General features: G+C 36.0%; 1 protein-coding gene across 4 annotated transcripts in view; it reads left to right on the top strand.

Moving 5' to 3' along the window:
• Positions 1-15,041, top strand: part of LOC117317673 — a 102,627-nt gene extending 87,586 nt beyond the window's left edge. For all 4 annotated transcript variants that reach the window (XM_033872541.1, XM_033872543.1, XM_033872544.1 and 1 more), the window contains 9 exons: positions 869-951; positions 1,568-1,707; positions 2,362-2,485; positions 3,257-3,370; positions 6,984-7,180; positions 7,699-7,775; positions 8,561-8,788; positions 9,374-9,584; positions 13,091-15,041. In XM_033872541.1, the coding sequence (XP_033728432.1) occupies positions 869-951; positions 1,568-1,707; positions 2,362-2,485; positions 3,257-3,370; positions 6,984-7,180; positions 7,699-7,775; positions 8,561-8,788; positions 9,374-9,584; positions 13,091-13,249 (1,333 nt within the window). In that variant the 3' untranslated portion in view covers positions 13,250-15,041. The remainder of the gene's footprint in view (positions 1-868; positions 952-1,567; positions 1,708-2,361; positions 2,486-3,256; positions 3,371-6,983; positions 7,181-7,698; positions 7,776-8,560; positions 8,789-9,373; positions 9,585-13,090) is intronic.
• Positions 15,042-18,822: the final 3,781 nt, after the last annotated feature.

Genomic DNA, 18,822 nt, shown 5'->3' on the forward strand with positions numbered 1-18,822 from the left:
ATAGCACGTTATGATTAATTTGACTGCCATCTCGTGATAATTATAGAACCATAACTTTCCAAAGAAGGCAATTTAATACTTTTATTTCCGTTTTTGATTTAAGTTTCTCTTATATTCAGCCTGTAACGGTATTATCACATTTAAAGTCAAATTTCGGGCCGCCAATGGGACAAGTTTTTGTGACGTCACGACTACAGGCGAATGTTCATGACAAAAAATATAGTTCATAGAAATATTCACAAAATCATCAATTTCATCTCAACATTTTCATCATTATATTCCACACTGATGATGGTTCACCTTTTATACAGCATACATACATACATTTTTGAGAGTAATACATTGATCAGTTGGGTATTTCTATCCGATTGTGGAAATTTTGTGACATCTAAAATATACACTTAATACTCTGAGGTCATGAACATTGTTCTTCTTAACACTACTCAAATGGGAATTATGTGATAATTATGATCTGACAATTAACTTTCCATTTTGTTTGGTAAGTTTATGAATTGGCAATTGCAGAGCAAATGAAATATTTCCAAATGAGCTCTCAGGGCACTTGTTGTATGTGTTGTGGGGGCTGCAATGGCTGAGTGGTTAAGGTGCCCCGACACTTTATCACTAGCCCTCCACCTCTGGGTCGCGAGTTCGAAACCTACATGGGACAGTTACCTCGTACTGACTGTAGACCGGTGGTTTTTCTCTTGGTTCTTTGGTTTTCCTCCACCTCCAAAACCAGACACGTCCTTAAATGACCCTGGCTCTTAATAGGACGTTAAACAAAATAAACCAAACGAAAAATGTATCGGTTGTAAAATTCACAACAATTAAAAAAACATTCTTTTAATATTGATTCTTTCTCTAGGTTCAATCCAAAAGACCCGGCCATGTACAAATATTATAAGAAGAGGTACCCTGCCTACATTCGGCCTGGCAGTGGCAGAAAGTGTAAGTTGGTGTGAAAAGGGATGACATTTAGTGAGTATGGTGTGTACTCTTTACGAGGTTGTTTTTGCAACAGTGTTATTTTTTTTATACCTTTTTATAGTTTCATCCCAGCTATTAAGTTCAAAAATTTCAGTTCAGTTGTTTATAAACTTGAGCTATTTCAAGATTATTAGAAAATGGTGATAAAAAACTTCCTATCATGATGATATTTAAACTGAAATAGGGAAAACACTTTTGCAAAAGTCTTTGACATCGTCAAGAAATTGCAAATGAATTATATTATCCTACTGGCCATAAATCTTTGACCTTGACAAGGAATAGCAAATTAATTTTTTGTGTGGGCCAAAAGTCTTTTGCAGATGAAATATTTTTGGTGGACAAACATCTTTAACATAATGTCCAAGAATTGCAGACAGCTTAATTACATTTTTTTGGCCTCTCCATTTTAGAATATTTGGAGCTGTAGTCCTTAAGTGATCCGTTAAGTCAGAAAATCTGTCAATAAATTTGTATTATAGCATGATATATGTGTCATAAAGGGCACGTCAGCTGACTTTTATATTTTAGTTAATTCATTGATTTATAATTTTATCTGGTATATCATTCTTACCTGCAGTGTATGGAGATGAGCTCGGAGGTGTGCCCAGCAAAAGACTACAGCAGTTCAGTAAGACGGGAGACAAAGATGGAGGAATACTGCCGACTGACAGCGGTCACCATGATGATGGTGCAGATGTGGCTGTCAGCTTGTCAGAGGTATGTGTAAAGGGAGACTACTTTTGCAATATTTTCTAAAATTAATAATAAACAATTTCATATATAGCTGTAGCACCGAAATGTTTCTAGACTGTTATTTTAGTGACAGTCACTTTAAAAATATATCTTCTTTGCTGATATTTTAAACTGTACAACACACTGGAGTGCAATAGAACATCAGTCGATTACCATTACCTCGTATAAAATATTCTGGACTATTGCACAGACTCCAATGATATACTTGTTTTATTACATAGTCACTAAAACACACTTAGAATCACTGATATCTCGACTTTCCTGTAGGCCTAAAAGTCACCATGACTGTCGTTGGCACTGCTGACATCTGAGTGACTTAGACACTTGAAAGGGTAGGACGAATTCCCTAAATGTCACAGGTGTTCAATAGTTCTCATGTGACCATGCAATAGTCATTTTAGCCGTGCAATAGTTCAAAATATAGCTTATGTGTATAGTTTAGGAAAATCAAACTCATTTTGTAATAATTGACCTCAGTACTAAGTCAATCAACTGATATTCATGCAATAGAACATTGATCGATAGCCAGTACCTCTTGTTAAATATTCTGGACTAGTGCACAGACAGCCATGAGAAATTACTCGTATAATATGTATGACATTTTTTTTTCTTTGTTAGGTTGGAGAAAAGGCAGCAGACGCAACCTTGGAGACATTGAGCACACAGGATTCTGGAATAGGGCGGGAAATATCTGAGGTCCTGAGTAACAAGTCTGGGATGGACATGGCTGTGATTAAGAAAGGTATATTAGGCCGCTGTAGGATCAAAATCAAGTTTACTTCAGAATGCACTGATAGTGAGCAGTCATTCCAAATGTTTTTGAGATATTACTCCACTCTTGTTCTCATTGAAAATAATGTCCATGTTACATTATGTTTTGCTGCCTTATTACATACCTGGGACTGCCCCTCCTCATATTGGAGGCTAACCATTTAAATTATTACCCTTCAAGGTTAAACTTTGGTGTCAAAAGAGCAAACAATTAAAGCCTCCCTATATATTTTTTCGCAATTTTATTAAGACTTTAAAGAGCCCCTTGTAGTAATCTTGTAACCCCCATATCAGATGGCTAGAAATAAAAGCGATAAATACAGAAGTGAATTTCTGTAAGATTTGTGTTTACAATTAGTACGACAGTGAAGACAATTTTATTGGTCCATTTAAGGTAAATTTGATCAGTCTTTTGCTTATCAATGTTTGATGATCCTTCGGAAGGACTTGAGTTTGTTCATGGTTTAAAACCAATTCAACAAAATAAAAGCATATTTCAGGCTTAGTCAGAGCAAAATACAATATTTGCTCTCTTCAATTGACATTAAGAAGACCAGTTAAGAAGAAAGGGAGAAATTGAGAGAAGAAGAAATACATAAACTTGTTCTGGGCTTATTATGAAAGTGTTTGTCATACTTGTCCATTAAGCCTACTTAGTGAATCTATAGAAGCCTGTAAATTCAGCATCAACTTTTTAGTTAATAGCATCGTATTATATATGATGTTTATTTTTTCTTTTCAGGACATCATCGATCCAAACAAGACTGGCCAAAACATTCCTTGTCTCCAGTCAAGTCAGCAGGATCTCTGTGTCAATCAGGATTGTCTACTCCAAAGGGTATGGAGAGTGATAAAGGTATGTCATCAGATCTCGTTATCATTATAAAGGGGCTTCAGATCTCGTTATAAATACAAAGGGGCTTCAGATCTCGTTATAATTACAAAGGGGCTTCAGATCTCGTTATAATTACAAAGGGACTTCAGATCTCCTTATAATTACAAAGGGACTTAAGATCTCGTTATGAATACAAAGGGGCCTCAGATCTCATTATAAATACAAAGGGGCTTCAGATCTCGTTATAATTACAAAAGGACTTCAGATCTCCTTATAATTACAAAGGGGCTTCAGATCTCCATATAATTACAAAGGGACTTCAGATCTCGTTATAATTACAAAGGGGCTTCAGATCTCGTTATCATTACAAAGGGGCTTCAGATCTCGTTATAATTACAAAGGGGCTTCAGATCTCGTTATAATTACAAAGGGACTTCAGATCTCGTTATCATTACAAAGGGGCCTCAGATCTCGTTATCATTACAAAGGGGCTTCAGATCTCCTTATAATTACAAAGGGGCCTCAGATCTCGTTATCATTACAAAGGGGCTTCAGATCTCCATATCATTACAAAGGGGCTTCAGATCTCGTTATCATTACAAAGGGGCTTCAGATCTCGTTATCATTACAAAGGGGCTTCAGATCTCCTTATCATTACAAAGGGGCTTCAGATCTCCATATCATTACAAAGGGGCTTCAGATCTCGTTATCATTACAAAGGGGCTTCAGATCTCCATATCATTACAAAGGGGCTTCAGATCTCGTTATCATTACAAAGGGGCTTCAGATCTCGTTATCATTACAAAGGGGCTTCAGATCTCGTTATCATTGCAAAGGGGCTTCAGATCTCGTTATCATTACAAAGGGGCTTCAGATCTCGTTATCATTACAAAGGGGCTTCAGATCTCCATATCATTAAAAAGGGGCTTCAGATCTCGTTATCATTACAAAGGGGCTTCAGATCTCGTTATCATTACAAAGGGGCTTCAGATCTCGTTATCATTACAAAGGGGCTTCAGATCTCCTTATCATTACAAAGGGGCTTCAGATCTCCATATCATTACAAAGGGGCTTCAGATCTCGTTATCATTACAAAGGGGCTTCAGATCTCGTTATCATTACAAAGGGGCTTCAGATCTCGTTATCATTACAAAGGGGCTTCAGATCTCCATATCATTACAAAGGGGCTTCAGATCTCCTTCTCATTACAAAGGGGCTTCAGATCTCCCCAGAATTACACAATCAGGGATTTAGATATCCTCAAAGCTACACAATCAGGGCTTCAGATAGGTCCCCTCAAAGCTACACAATCAGGGCTTCTCATCTCCTCAAAGTTACGCAATCAGGATTACGAAGGATCCATTCAAAGATTGTAAAGGAGTTTCAGATCCTCTCAAAGTTACAAAAAAGTTTCAATTCCTTTCCAAGTAACAAAGGAGTTACAAATCTTCTCCCAAGTTACAAAGAGACATCATATCCTCTTTAAGTTTCATTTAGGACAGAAAGTGATTTTAAAATTATTTAAAAAAATTATGAATTCAAGTGTTTTCAATTATATTTGTCTAGAACATGTATCAGAGCTTGGTCTGCCTGAACCAAGAAGGGGGCGCCATAGTAAGTGATTTAGTTGTTGTGAAGACTTTATATTAGAGATTTTTTAACTGAATGATCCTTGTATATGTTCTGAATTTTGAAGGTTTGCTATTCTTAATGTTCGTTTTTAAATGTATTTCTTCTTTTACTAATATTTTTTTACGTAAATATTGTGGCATTGAGTAAATAAAGTGTATAGTGTGTGAATCATTTGAATTAAAGATAAGTTTAATCATCTGAAAAACAAAATTGCATAATCAGTGAATTATAAGATATGGTATCCAATATTCATTCTTGAGAAAAAAACGAAATGCACAATTATTGTTTATGAAAACTATTAATTAAAACCTTAACATCATTTTGAAGGGGGAACACAAAATTTTAGTTACAAGTAAGATATTACAATGTTTGCTAAGATTAAGAGGAGGGATTTTTCTATTGATACTTATTTGAAGGTCCAAAATATAAGGTAAAGCAATGTTTGAGTAATTGTAGTTTGATTGTTTAGTTTTTTTTTGTATTATTTCTTTAAAAAATAAAACAATTCCTACTGGATATTTTGTTTGTTAATGCTATTGGATGGTGTTTCTAATAGTTTGAATGTGATTTACAAAGATGTTTGGTGTTTTGGTCAGCATTTTTAAAACCCTTGTTAAATAATCTTTCAAATCGATAATTTAAATATCATTTTACTAGACATTGCATGACATTGTGCTTTAAAATATCTTCTACATAATTTGTAAATTGTGATGGAACAGTTAGATACATACAAAATTATGATTGTGTTATAATCAAATTTAAGAAAGCTAAATCATTAAGTGCTAATTAAAGTTTATTTTTTTTAAACTTTTAAAGCAGACAAATGTTATAAGATAAATAACTTCTAATTTCAATGCACTTGTAATTTCAAACATCTTACATTGTTTTAAAATTGAGTGTTCATTGGAATGTGACATTAATATTACGAAATGATTAGGACTTTTCCAATGACCATACAAAATGCTTGAGCAAACACTGCTAAGTATGAATTAAAATCCTGAGTTCTTCATAATTTAACATTATTATTTCGAAATAATTGGGACTTTTCCAATGACTGTTTACATTACAAAATGCTTGAGAAACACAGAATGCTAAATATTATTTTTCCGAATCGTGACATTATTAAGAAATAATTTGGTAAGGATTGTTCAAATTGCTTCAGAAAACATTGCTAAATATGAATCAAAATAATTTGATGGTTATATTCCAAATTTTATGTTATCATTACAGAATAATTAGGACATTTGTAGGATTGTATAAAATGCTTGAGAAAGCATTTCTAAATATGGATTGAGTATAATATATTATATGACTGTAGTATTTAACAATTAAATGCTTGGTAGATTGTATTTATTGGCAAGATCAATGCAATCTGGGTGACAGATAAATAGAATGACGCCAGTTAGGGCGTCATGAATATGTAAAATAAATACAATCTAACAAGCGTTTAATTGTTATATTTACAAGATATGTTAAACTTCACTTTCTCTTTGCTAAATCTGGGGTTTAAGTTCAGCTATTCCCCTGTTTGTTCAATTGAAAGAACCGCACATGTGAAATCAATTTCATTGTAGTGCTTGGTTTGCATTCAAATTGATGTGTTATACAAAGCCTTGGCGTGACTATGATCAACAAAGCACCTAAATGACGTCATATTTACACAATTGTTCTAAGTCCAAATCCTTGCTAGGTTTGATTCACTCGCAACGCATTGCCAAACAATTTTTTTGACACTGACAGAAGTGAGGTCATGTGATCTGGGCTGCATTTATACGGTGATCAATACCATCTGGTTTAACACAGGAGTAATGGGAGACTGTCACACAGAATGTAAATATAATGAATATAAATTGCACCTGACAGTCGTTTTATCCTTCCAGGACCCATCAATGATGCCTGAATATCTGACAGAAAAAATAACCTCAACATCAAAATGAATCAAATTCAGAAGGCTGTTTCTTTGTAAATTCGATGTGACACGTACTTTGTCTAACTTTTACAGAAAACTGGCAGCGGTTTTTCAAAACACCCACCGCTCAGGAGCGGAAACGGATGGAGATGGTGAAACGGGATTTTGATACAGGGAAGGTCAAGCAGAATAATGGCCCAGCTGTCATTCAGTATATTGCTTCTGATCTACCATTACTACCAGGAGAGGCTGGACTCCGTCTCCTTCACACAGTCAGGGTGGGGAACAAAGTAAGTATCTGACCTATTATACCCTTACTACCAGGAGAGGCTGGACTCCGTCTCCTTCACACAGTCAGGGTGGGGAACAAAGTAAGTATCTGACCTATTATACCCTTACTACCAGGAGAGGCTGGACTCTGTCTCCTTCACGCAGTCAGGGTGGGGAACAAAGTAAGTATCTGACCTATTATACCCTTACTACCAGGAGAGGCTGGACTCCGTCTCCTTCACACAGTCAGGGTGGGGAACAAAGTAAGTATCTGACCTATTATATCCTTACTGCCCAGAGAGGGTGGACTCCGTCTCCTTCACACAGTCAGGGTGGGGACAGGTGAGGGCAGATTGGTGATCTTTTTTAGGCTTCTTTTTCACACAGTCTTAAGTTACTGAATATTAATGAAACCAGAGACAGGGGGGATGTCAATTGTGCTACCAGATAAGATGTTACATAAAATAATTTTTTTGAGTGGCGATCAAACAAACATATAAACAGTATTCAGTTGTGTGACTCTAATATGAACTTTCAGGGCCCTACCATTGGCTATGACGGCCGCCATCGGGTGGAGCCTATCCCTGGTAAACTGATGGTGCAGACTAAAAATGAGTAAGTACACCGTGATAAAATGTTTTAGCAAGGTGATTAAAGAAATCTTGCTGAACCTAAGACAGTTGTCAGAGGCATTTAAAAGTATGTTTTTTAATGTTATCCCACAACGAAGTTGATGATTATCTTCTTGTTACTCTTTCCTCGAGATAAGTTTTTTGGAAACAAATACAGTATACAAGATATGTTTTCAACCCATTTAAGATTAATTGCCTTACATGAACATAGAGTTTTCTAGAAAAAAAGAAAGTTTTTCGACTTTCACTACATTGTGAAGCTGCCCTCCTGTTTTTTTGACAAAATGGCGAATGATAAACAGTAGCAAAACTGTCCTGGTATGCAGTAGCCATAAGGACTGAATTTGTTGTTTCGGTTCTTTTCCGGGACACAATTGAAATATTGTTTCATTATATGTAGACATTTTTTGCATATTTGTTTTTCAACTGTTTCCTGGGCATACCAGATGGTGGTCTGTTCAAATCTTGGATTTTGACATTTGAAGTTTGATATTGCTTTTTTCAGAGAATTACTGGAAGGAAACTTGATATGTAGGTTTTCCTTGGTCCCTAAAATTGTGCACATATATTTTTGAGTCTGATCTGAAAAAGAAAATGGTTGACAGGCAGCAATCTTTGGTTTTGCTATCTATGCAGAAGTACTGGAACAATGTTCTGAAGCATGATTTGTAGATTCCATTTATTAATGAGGAAGTTTCTGTTTCAAAGTGACAGTGATCATACCCGATATGTTGTGGTTGCATGATGTAATCATCATGTTACTTTCAGGGACACCGGAAAATCCAATTTTGGAATTCTTCAAATGCAATGGACAACTGGAGTGCCTGTTGCCACGTCGTTTGAGGACTACCTGCAGCATCGTCAAATGGCATCAGGACAATCAGAACGGAGCCGATCGCAGTGTACTAAGTCATTTGACACCCTGACTGAAAAATCTTATGTGTCGGCAGAATCTCTGCCAAACCTTCAAAGTGTTAAGCAACACTCAAGGAAAAAGTAAGACTATCATTTATGTCTTTTAAAAAAATAATAATCCGAAATATACTAAAATAGGAAAATAAAATCAGAATAGGAATTATGATATTTTTGGGGAAACAATAAACAATAAAAATAAACATTTTAAAAAGTGCAAGGGAGACCGATTAATAATGCTTATAATTTGATTAATTTCAACAAAGTTTTAGTAGAAGAAAATATAATTTCCCTTCAAAGTTCGATACTTTGACTTCTCCAGACAATAAGATATTAATTAGAATAAACTCATTAACACATTTTCAGTGAAATGCTTGAAAGTAGACTTGTGATAACAAACATCTTATAATGGTGTAAATTTTGAACCTAAAAATGATTTTTAGTAATGTTATCACTGTCATGTATGTTTTGATCACTAAATGGCTGAATTAGTACTCTTCTATATAAAGTTTATTAACTCAAATAAAATGTACTATCTTAAGGAAATTGTATAGAATTCAAAAAACATTTTATTTGAATGGAAGCTAGGGGATTATATTTTACGTGTACACAACATAATCTCTAAAATTGTTAAAAATTGAAACAAAATATTAACTCTTCTTTAAATAGGAAGAAACAGGTGAAGAAGGAGACCCAGTTTACGTTACCCCGTTTGTACTCGAGGACGACGGCCCATAGTCAGGATTACCAATGGGAACGACCACTACCCCCTCCACCTGCCCACAAATCTACATCTCAATCCTCAGATGTCCGGAAACAACACGAAAACTACTGTAAATACTACGACCTCACCAAGAAAAAGATGCAGCAGTATACCTCGGTAAGTCTGTCAAGAAACGAGATATTTATATTGTCTTATAATTTTTAGGTCACCTTTTTGGTGACCTATTATAAATATATATCTAACTGATAAACAGCTAGATTAGATAGCATATGTTCTGTTTTTATAAATCATCTTTATTTTCAGGAGATGTCATATACATACACAGTTTAAGATATTTGTAAATGCCTATACAAATTTGACTGGTATCTTAATTAGTATGGCTATGTCCTTCTCTTGGTCGTTAACTTTTTTCCAGAGATCTCCTTAAACATTTTCTCATGTCTCATTTCAAACTTCATTGGATTTTATATTACCTGTATATAGTGTATAACTATTTTCTCTGAAACAAGGTATGATTTGTTTCCATAGCAACAGCATATTGACAATTTGCAAATTGTAACGGATGAGAAATTCTCCAAAAACCAACATCCAGTCAAATTGATATATGTGTAGTGTTTCATCATGATCAATTTGTATATTGATACATTTTCATTTGCATTTTGATACAACACAAGAATGGATGCTCTTTATTCACTTCTGACACTCAAAATTATGGTTTTACCCTGTTTGATATTAAAACCCTTGCCTTGCCTGTTCTGTTACCATGTTGAAAGTTAAAGTATACAACACAGTCATCATAGCTGAAGGGATTTTTTTTTGTGGAAAAAAGAGAATCTAATGTTTCACTGTTATATCGGGCGTTCCTTCCCATAATTACGATGATTACTTGTTGTACTTGTTAAGTTAACAGTTTTGTTGTATATCATCTGTATCACATCAACATCTTTTTGTCAAATTTACTGCAGATTTCTCGCTATCTGAGTAACATTGATTTGTTAGCCAACTTAGCCTCCACAGGTTTGTTATAGGAATGGTATTTTGGACCTTCAGTATATAACTCAAATTGCACCCTATGTATCTTGTAGAGTAGAAATACAACATGCTCCAATTTCATTGAGACTAAAACACAGCTTTAGGATTCAAGTTTATAACATATTACTTTCTATTAGGAAAACACTATTTTGAGTGTGATTGGAATTTCTATAAAGCATATTTTTTATCTCTTGAAAGTGGAGCATTAGATGCATGCAATGGGGAGTGTTTAAGATGTTCAATAGACCACAAACGTGGTTTAACTGAATTCTTCATTCAATATTTCATTTTTGGACATCTTAATTTATTCTATCATAGATATCTGTAGACCTTCTGAACTGGGAAGTAAAAAAGTGACTGAAATTACACATGTATATTTATGTATCAAATTTATACCCTCCAAAGGGAAGAATTCATAATGTCAATAAAAATATTTTAATTTCGCAAAATTTTGGCTACATAGCCACATGAAATCCCACAGTCAAATGATATAATTGGGTGTAAGATTCAAGATGGATGTGCTTAATAGTCGAGACAGCTCTGTTATATACATCTTCAATCCTAAAGTCAAGAGATATCACTCGACTGTCAAGGATTCCAGATTGAGGTGACTGAGCTGCCTCATATGGTTTCCTCTCTGAGGATGTTAAGTAGCCAAGAAATTTGCAAAATTGAAATATTTAGTGATTTGTAAGCTGACTGGATGATAAAGCTTGTTAGGTTGTTACAGCGCTGCACGGTATGTTACACTGCCTGCTAGATTTAGAACTTCAGCAAACATCTGGTGGTACTAGCTTATCAATATCAGCTTTGTTGCAGCAAAGATAATTAGAAAAAGCTTACATCACCTTGCAATGGAATTGTTCAAATATATGAAAACGTACAGCTGCCTTTGAATATGTAAATTTGAGCGATTTCTATTTTGTGCCTGTTATCATAAATTTTCAGTATTTTAGGTCATCTGAACAAAGGGTCAGGATGACCTATAGTCATCATATATGCTTCGTCCGTAGTCATGCGCCGTGCGCCCTGGGCCGTTAATAAACTTTTCACATTTCAAACTTCTTCTCAAATTCCAATAGTGGGATTGAGCTGAAACTTGCCTGAAATAATCTTGAGATAGTCCTAACCAAGTGCTGTTATTCATCGGGTTGGTCAGAAATCCAAGATTGCCGCCATGGCAGCCATCTTGAAAAACACATTTTAAACTTCTTCTCCAGTTCCACTGGTGCAATTGAGCTGGAAATTGGTGAGGATGTTAAGGAAGGAGGGCCAACAAAGTGTTGTTATTTTTCTGCCTTGTAAAAACTTTGACATGGCAGCCATGGCGGCCATTTTGTAACATGATTGCACAATCATGGTTTTCCTGAACAACACCTATTTCAAACTTCTTCTCAAATTCCACCAGTGGGATTCAGCTCTAACTTACCAGAAATGATCCTGAGCTAGTTTTGATCAAGTGTTGTTATTTTTCAGGTTGATCCAAATTACAAGATGGCCACCATGGCTGACAGTGCCACTATACTTGTTACATAGAATGCATACTGCAATAGTATAAGGATCTTTAATTTAGAGTCAAATGACCATTAACGCCCTTGGGCCTCTTGTATTTTCTCAAGTCCAGTAATCACATGAGATGATTCAATTTTGTAGAAACATGAAAATATCAAATCAAATTACTTTATTGTATCTCGCAAAAATTTATACCCACATGTCATGAGATCAGTTGAAATATAATGCATGCAAATATTATACTCAAAATGGTCTTAAACTATTAAAAGTATGCTGGAAGATATAGAGAGAGAGCTTATATAGGCAAAGCCTGAACATTGCTCAATCCTTTTGTCGAATCAATAGAATTGATTTAAACTGAATTTAGTAGAGCAATGCTATTCTTAGAAAATCGGTGATTCATTAACATATTACATTAACGATAATCCCAATTGAATCCGTGTTACTGTGGTTCTTTTTATCTACGTATGTTTTGGTACATTTATATGTAATTATTAGACTTTCTTGCATGGCAAGTATTACAATTTTACCATCTTGTGATCTCAATGTCTCAACACGTTCAATGTAGATATGAAATATAAATTGTTTTTTCGGTAATTATCAACTATATTATGATTTGTTATAATGCAGAAACCGATTGTGATCGATCAATAAGAAATAGCCTCAATAATCTATATAAATTTTATAAAAAAAAAAATTTATATATTTAAATAAGACGGAAAAAATCATCGTCAAGTAAGCATATAGCACTTTCATTTCTGAATCTTCATTATCAAAGATTCAGAAATGAAAGCGGTTGTGCTTAAAATTACAGGTTCTTCAAGTTTATTTTGATATGTTTTACTAAAATAACAACCCAAATCATACGATAAATTATTGAAAACTTTGTATCAGCATGTTTTTAAATATGCTCTATATGATATATATTGGAGTGGTCTCAGAATTTCCCTATGTTGTGGTGAATAATCCTGACAGGATGTCAGCTTTGGAGGTTTTCGTTCTTGTACTTCTTGTGTGTTTTCAGACCATTAAAATCACAACAGAATATATTAAATGCTGGTAGTTTGTGGTATTTTAAATGTCAGTTCCAAAATCTAATGATGTCCATTTCTTTGTAGTCCAAAACAAAAGACTTGTCGCTACCAGAGGTTGTCATCCGAAATGCTCTCGGCGCTTCACCCAAGTTGCGGAAATCCTTGACAAAGTTAAGTAGAGGTCACAGTGTCCTTCTTCCTCCCATCACACTGAACCAACTCATCCACGTATCAACGACATAAAGTTGAATTGAACTCTTTGTGTCCTTTTGCCTCCAATTACATGGACTAGTTGATCAACATATCAATTGCATGAAAAGAATCAGTTTTCATGCTGGTCACATCAGAAGACTGAATCGTCTGGGATTAATCGTCTACCCTGGTGATGTGTCAATCTGCACTGCATGAATAACAGTGATCTGTAGATCTTGTCAATCAACTCCATATCGGAAATTCTGTTTTGTTAGCGTCTAAATTAAGCTACACTAAACTACAGCCATTTAAGTAGTGTATATCAACTTATCTGGATACCACATATATTAAGAAACCAGGAAGTTAATGTTAATTACTTAATATTTCCAGGTCCCAGGAACTTATTGTATCAAGGTAGTTTGAAAATGCATTCTGTAGATCCTTAATATGTCCATGTCTCGGTAACCTAATGGATGAAAGTCATTTTGAAAATGCATCATGTAGGGCCTTAAGCTTACGACTGCATGCATGCATCAGAATAGTAAGCATTATTGGTCAAAAAAGTTTCTGTATGACAAAGGGCAGCATGCAAAAACAGAGCAAAAATGAGTTGAAAACTTGATTCATCAGATTGATTGGAAAGCACTCGAAGGCTTAATCAGATACCACTGAATTAAATTGACTTCAAAAGTCTGGTGGTAGAGTGTAGCACAAAAGATGTTTAAAATTTATGTTTTATTTTTACTAAAAGGAAAGTTATTCTATAGTATGTGTCTCAGCTGTAAGATCAGATGATGTTTAAAACAGTTATCAGTTTATAACCATTCCTTTATGGATTTATTTGAAAGAATGAGAGAAAACAAATGTCTTGAATGCAGGAATAATGCTGGCCGTTTTTTGCCTTGTGATATTTTGGTGTCGCTTGAAATTATATCGCAAGTTTTCCACTCTATGGTACAGTGTGTTTGGGATTAGGATATTAAGACTAGTATTAAAGGTATTATTAGTTAACAGATAGCTGTTACTTGTTTGTATTAAAACTTAATATTTTCATGTCCATTGATTTAATGAAAGTTGTGCTGAATTAAAATTTATAAAATCAAATATTTTATATTATCAATTTCCTTACTCATATGGTGCAATATGACATACACCAGATGTGTATGTTATAGTTCGTACTATTAATGAATATCAAGAACATCACTAACTATTGCTGCTAGGTATATGTTATTAAGATAAAAATTGATTGTAAATCCATAACTATGTTCCATTATTTTGGCAGAGAATGATGTCTTTCAGTGAATTTTGTGATGTATTAATATTATGTGCTGATTAATAGATTATTTGAAATTTTGATTGAAGATAATAGATTATATGAAATTTTGTTTTAATTAAGATAATGTTAGCTATTGTCAATTTGAAGCACCTGCCCCAATGTTAAAGGGGTAAAGTGAATTGATTTTATCCTTGTCTGTTTGTGAAAAGTTGTCCAGTCGACGCCTAAAGTAGTTAAAATAAGCTTAGCACACACGATATATGTACGTAGTTGAACTAGCTCTATTTTCTTGGCCCTTTCTGTTATCTATTTTATAGAAGTATATAGACATTTCCTGTTATAATGGTATATAATGTTTATTATGTTATACCGTGTCACACGTAACACGTGTCACATTGCCAAATGCAATCATGCTTCAATAGTTTTCTATTTTGGGGACGGGGTATACTTTCTGACTTTTTTTAGAAGTCTCAACTTTTGGCATAAATCTGCAGTAATTTAAAACTGTATTTATTTTTTAACTTGTCAGTAAGTAACATTACGATACGAAAGCAAATTATTTTATTAGCTCACCTGGTCCGAAGGACCAAGGTGAGCTTATGCCATACCGTGGCGTCCGTCGTCCGTCGTCCGTCCGTCCGTCCGTCAACAATTGAATTATTTGACTTCTTCTTCATAACCGCTGATTGGAATTTCACCAAATTTGGTCAGAAGCATCCCTATGGGTAGGGGACTCAAAATTGTACAAATGATGGGGCTGATCCCCTGGGGGCCTCTGGGGCGGGGCCAAAAGGGGTCAATTTAGCTATTTTGATATAAACGACTTCTTCTCTGAAACCGAGCAATGGATATCGCTCATATTTGCTTGGTAGCATCACTATGGGGTGGGGATTCAAAATTGTACAAATGATGGGGCTGACCCCCTGGGGGCCTCTGGGGCGGGGCCAAAAAGGGCCAGATTGGCTAGATTGATATAAACGACTTCTCCTCTGAAACTAAGCAATGGATATCTCACATATTTGACTGGTAATATCCCCTTGGGGTAGGGATTCAAAATTGTACAAATGATAGGGCTGACCCCCCTGAGGGCTGAGGGGCGGGCCAGAAGGGGTCAATTTGCCTAAATTGATATAAACAACTTCTCTGAAACTAAGCAATGGATTAATATATATCGCTCATATTCGCCTGGTAGCATCCCCTTGAGGTAGAGATTCAAAATTGTACAATTGGTGGGGCTGACCCCCGGGGGGCCAAAAGGGATCAATTTGGCTAAATTGACATTTTTAGAATTACAATAAAAACAATGTTCATGTAACCATATGAAATATCTATGATATATTGACATAGCAATACCAGTGGCAAATATACTTAAGCATAGTTCTTGTTTCATATATCATGAAACCAGGTGAGCGATACAGGCCCTCTGGGCCTCTTGTTAACTAAATGATCACATAAATTGTCTTTCTGTTTTTTTTAGAATTTCAAGCAATGTGATATTATTGTATTTACTGCTTGCAGTATGCTTTTAGATTTTCGTTATTGAAAATGCATGTCCTTTGGTAATTTTACTACATGTATATTGCTTTAGATATTGTTATCATTATCTCTGTCATTATATCATTAATAGTGCATTACATTGGATTGTTTTGCTTAACTGTCATTATATCATTAATAGTGCATTACATTGGATTGTTTTGCTTAACATATGTTTGTTAGTGCTATTAAAAATTTATCATGAAATAGATAAATCAATATTGAACATACATTATTAATATAATAAAGCATTCCATAACAATTCTCTTTGGTTATTATTGGTATGCAACATTAAATAACGAACCTCTTGTCGTAACCTACTTATTACTTTTTATCTTAATATTTGCACAGCTCCGTCGGTATGTATTTAATGACATAAATGTGCTTGACATTCCGAATCCAGTATTGAAAATCATGAAATTATTATTGCATTTCTCAATCCAGAGTCTAACGTTTCTTTTGTTCTTATTGGTTTGTTTGTTTTTGTTTAACGTCCTATTAACAGCCAGGGTCATTTAAGGACGTGCCAAGTTTTAAAGGTGGAGGAAAGCCGGAGTACCCGGAGAAAAACCACCGGCCTACGTCAGTACCTGGCAACTGCCCCACGTAGGTTTCGAACTCGCAACCCAGTGGTGGAGGGCTAGTGTTAAAGTGTCGGTACACCTTAACCACTCGGCCACCGCGGCCCCCTGTTCTTATTGGAGTTTCCACTGTCATTTCATTGGTATCCTAAGACCATCGCACCACTTACATCATTGACAAGTCGTAGAAGGATGAGAAAGTTGAGTAATGTCCCTGGCATCACTGACGAATCCTAGAAGGACAAACAGTTGCGCCAATGTCCCTAACATCACTGACGAGTTCTAAAGGGAGAAACAGATGTATGGTGTCTCTGGTGTCACTGACGAGTCCTAGAATGACAAAACTGCTGTATGGTGTCCCTGCCGTGGTATCACTGACTAGTGCTAGCGGAATGAAACTGCTGTATAATGGCTCGAGTATCACTGACGAGTCCTAGAGGAATGAGACAGCTGTATTATATACCTAGCATTAATGACAAGTCCTAGAATGACGAAACAGCTGTGTAATGTCCCTATTGTCAGAGATATAGGTCTCTGCTATTGTCACGGAAGGACGTTAATTGGTATGGTAGATGTCGATGAAGCAGAAGGTATTTACTCTGCTGGAACACCTGGTCTTACTTTTGTACTTTTGTCTCCATACAAAGCTATATTTTTTATTCGTTTTTTGGCCTCTTTATCGATTTTGAGTTAGAATTTCGTCTAATGACACACAAGATATCAACACACTTAAAAACGAATTCAGTGGAAGATAGAGTAGAGCAAAACAAGTTTTAAAAATACTGGATAGGGAGGTGCGAAATCAAATAAGGGCACATGTTTGTACATTTGTACCTAAGATATTGGCACCTTTCATTGCAAACTGAGAGTTACATAGGAACCAAAAATGTATAAAGCTGCATCTTACAGCTGTTTCGTCCTTCTAGGACTCGTCATTGATGTTAGGGACATCATACAGCTGTTTCGTCCTTCTTGGACTCGTCATTGATGTTAGGGACATCCTACAGCTGTTTCGTCCTTCTAGGACTCGTCAGTGATGTTAGGGACATCCTACAGCTGTTTCGTCCTTCTATGACTTGTCAGTGATATTAGGGACATCATACAGTTGTTTCGTCCTTCTAGGACTCGTCATTGATGTTGGGGACATCATACAGCTGTTTCGTCCTTCTAGGACTCGTCATTGATGTTAAGGACATCCTACAGCTGTTTCGTCCTTCTAGGACTCGTCATTGATGTTAGGGACATCATACAGCTGTTTCGTCCTTCTTGGACTCGTCATTGATGTTAGGGACATCCTACAGCTGTTTCGTCCTTCTAGGACTCGTCATTGATGTTAGGGAGAACCTACAGCTGTTTCGTCCTTCTAGGACTCGCCGTTGATGTTGGGGACATCCTACAGCTGTTTCGTCCTTATAGCACTCGTCATTGATGTTAGGGACATCCTACAGCTGTTCCGTCCTTCTAGGATTCAATGATGTTAGGGACATCCTACAGCTGTTTCGTCCTTCTAGGACTCGTCATTGATGTTAGGGACATCCTACAGTTGTTTTGTCCTTCTAGGACTCACCATTGATGTTGGGGACATCCTACAGCTGTTTCGTCCTTCTAGGACTCGTCAGTGATATAAGGGACATCATACAGTTGTTTCGTCCTTCTAGGACTCGTCAGTGATGTTAGGGACATCCTACAGCTGTTTCGTCCTTCTAGGACTCGTCAGTGATATTAGGGACATCATACAGTTGTTCCGTCCTTCTAGGACTCGTCATTGATGTTGGGGACATCCTACAGCTATTTCGTCCTTCTAGGACTCATCATTGATGTTAGGGACATCCTACAGCTGTTTCGTCCTTCTAGGACTCGTCGTTGATGTTGGGGACATACTACAGCTGTTTCGTCCTTCTAGGACTCGTCAATGATGTTGGGGACATCCTTCAGCTGTTTCGTCCTACCAGGACTCGTCATTGATGTTGGGGACATCCTACAGTTGTTTCGTCCTTCAAGGACTCGTCATTGATGTTGGGGACATCCTACAGTTGTTTCGTCCTTCAAGGACTCGTCATTGATGTAAGGGAAATCCTACAGCTGTTTCGTCCTTCTAGGACTCGTCATTGATGTTAGGGACATCATACAGCTCTTTCGTCCTTCTAGGATTCATTGATGTTAGGGACATCCTACAGCTCTTTCGTCCTTCTAGGACTCTTCATGGATGTTAGGGACATCCTACAGCTGTTTCG

The sequence above is a fragment of the Pecten maximus genome, chromosome 19, assembly GCF_902652985.1.
Source record: "Pecten maximus chromosome 19, xPecMax1.1, whole genome shotgun sequence".
Classification (NCBI taxonomy): Eukaryota; Metazoa; Mollusca; class Bivalvia; order Pectinida; family Pectinidae; genus Pecten; species Pecten maximus.